Source organism: Olea europaea, chromosome 17 (assembly GCF_002742605.1).
Source record: "Olea europaea var. sylvestris chromosome 17, O_europaea_v1, whole genome shotgun sequence".
NCBI classification, from domain to species: domain Eukaryota; kingdom Viridiplantae; phylum Streptophyta; class Magnoliopsida; order Lamiales; family Oleaceae; genus Olea; species Olea europaea.
The window spans coordinates 6,314,499-6,315,560 of NC_036253.1; the positions used below are offsets into that span (position 1 = coordinate 6,314,499).

At 38.0% G+C, this 1,062-nt stretch overlaps 1 protein-coding gene across 1 annotated transcript in view; it reads right to left on the reverse strand.

Moving 5' to 3' along the window:
* Window positions 1-380, reverse strand: part of LOC111365571 — a 1,111-nt gene extending 731 nt beyond the window's left edge. The window contains exon 1 of the mRNA XM_022986129.1: window positions 80-380. Coding sequence (XP_022841897.1) covers window positions 80-380 — 301 coding nt within the window. The remainder of the gene's footprint in view (window positions 1-79) is intronic.
* Window positions 381-1,062: the final 682 nt, after the last annotated feature.

Below are 1,062 nucleotides of genomic sequence, written 5' to 3' on the forward strand. Positions count from 1 at the left end.
GAGCTTTTGAGTATTTGGCCGAATTCGATACGAACTTTAATCGATTTTCAATTCTCAATTTATTTAACCAATATCCAACATAGTTTTCCCTTGGCAACAGATGCCTTCACCCGCTGCAAATCACACGACGCTTTTGCAGCTCCTGTCAATCCAGAACACGAATCACCAGCCCCGAGAGTGACAGCAAAGTATAGATATATAGTGCAGAGAAAAGCTAGGAGACCAAGGGCAGTTAGAAGGAACCGGTGTCGTTGAACAAGAGTCAACCAACTTCCCAATTCATCACCTCGTGAGTGCAGTGTTTTAAGTGGCAATGAAGAGAATGCAGTCTGTGACTGAGACCTCCTATGAGGTGAAGATAATATATTGTCGAGAACCATAGTATACAGAACTGCCTTCCACAATAACGCCCGAGTATCTGAACATTTCCAATTTGGTCTAATAAGTAGAAGAGTTTCATTTAGCAGTACTTCATCAGTAAGAACTATAATGTAATTGACCAAAACGGTAATGACCAACAATTGAAACTGTATGTTACTAATTTGAAGCTATGTGATATGCAGGTAACTGGTAGCATCCCTACTTTAAAAGTCTCGACTCTCGACCTCTGACACCAGAAATTAACCATCAAGCAAGCTAGATGAAGACAGCTCAGAAATTGGATGGTTCAAAAACTAAACCAGCAATGGTAGAAGAAAATAATTTGACAAAAGAAATCAGAAGCCGGCAGAGACAATGAATTGACGATTAATGGCTATTATTGATGGTCAAAATTCATGTATCTGAATTAGAAAAATAGTTTACATCACAAAGCCACTGTATTCATATAATTCTAACAGGAAGCAGTACAAAGAAATAACTGGCTCTGCATATCACCTTCGACAAAATTATAACGTCTGGTTCAGCAAAATGCACAAAACCTAAATGGCTCTTTACAATGTCTTGTCTTTTTGCGGGAAAAAAAGAAAAAGGTTTTGAGGCCTAAAGCATGCATCAGATTTAAACCCTTGAGTAAAAGATTAGTAGTTAGATCTTGTCTTTTTAAGTTTTCTCACATGAGAC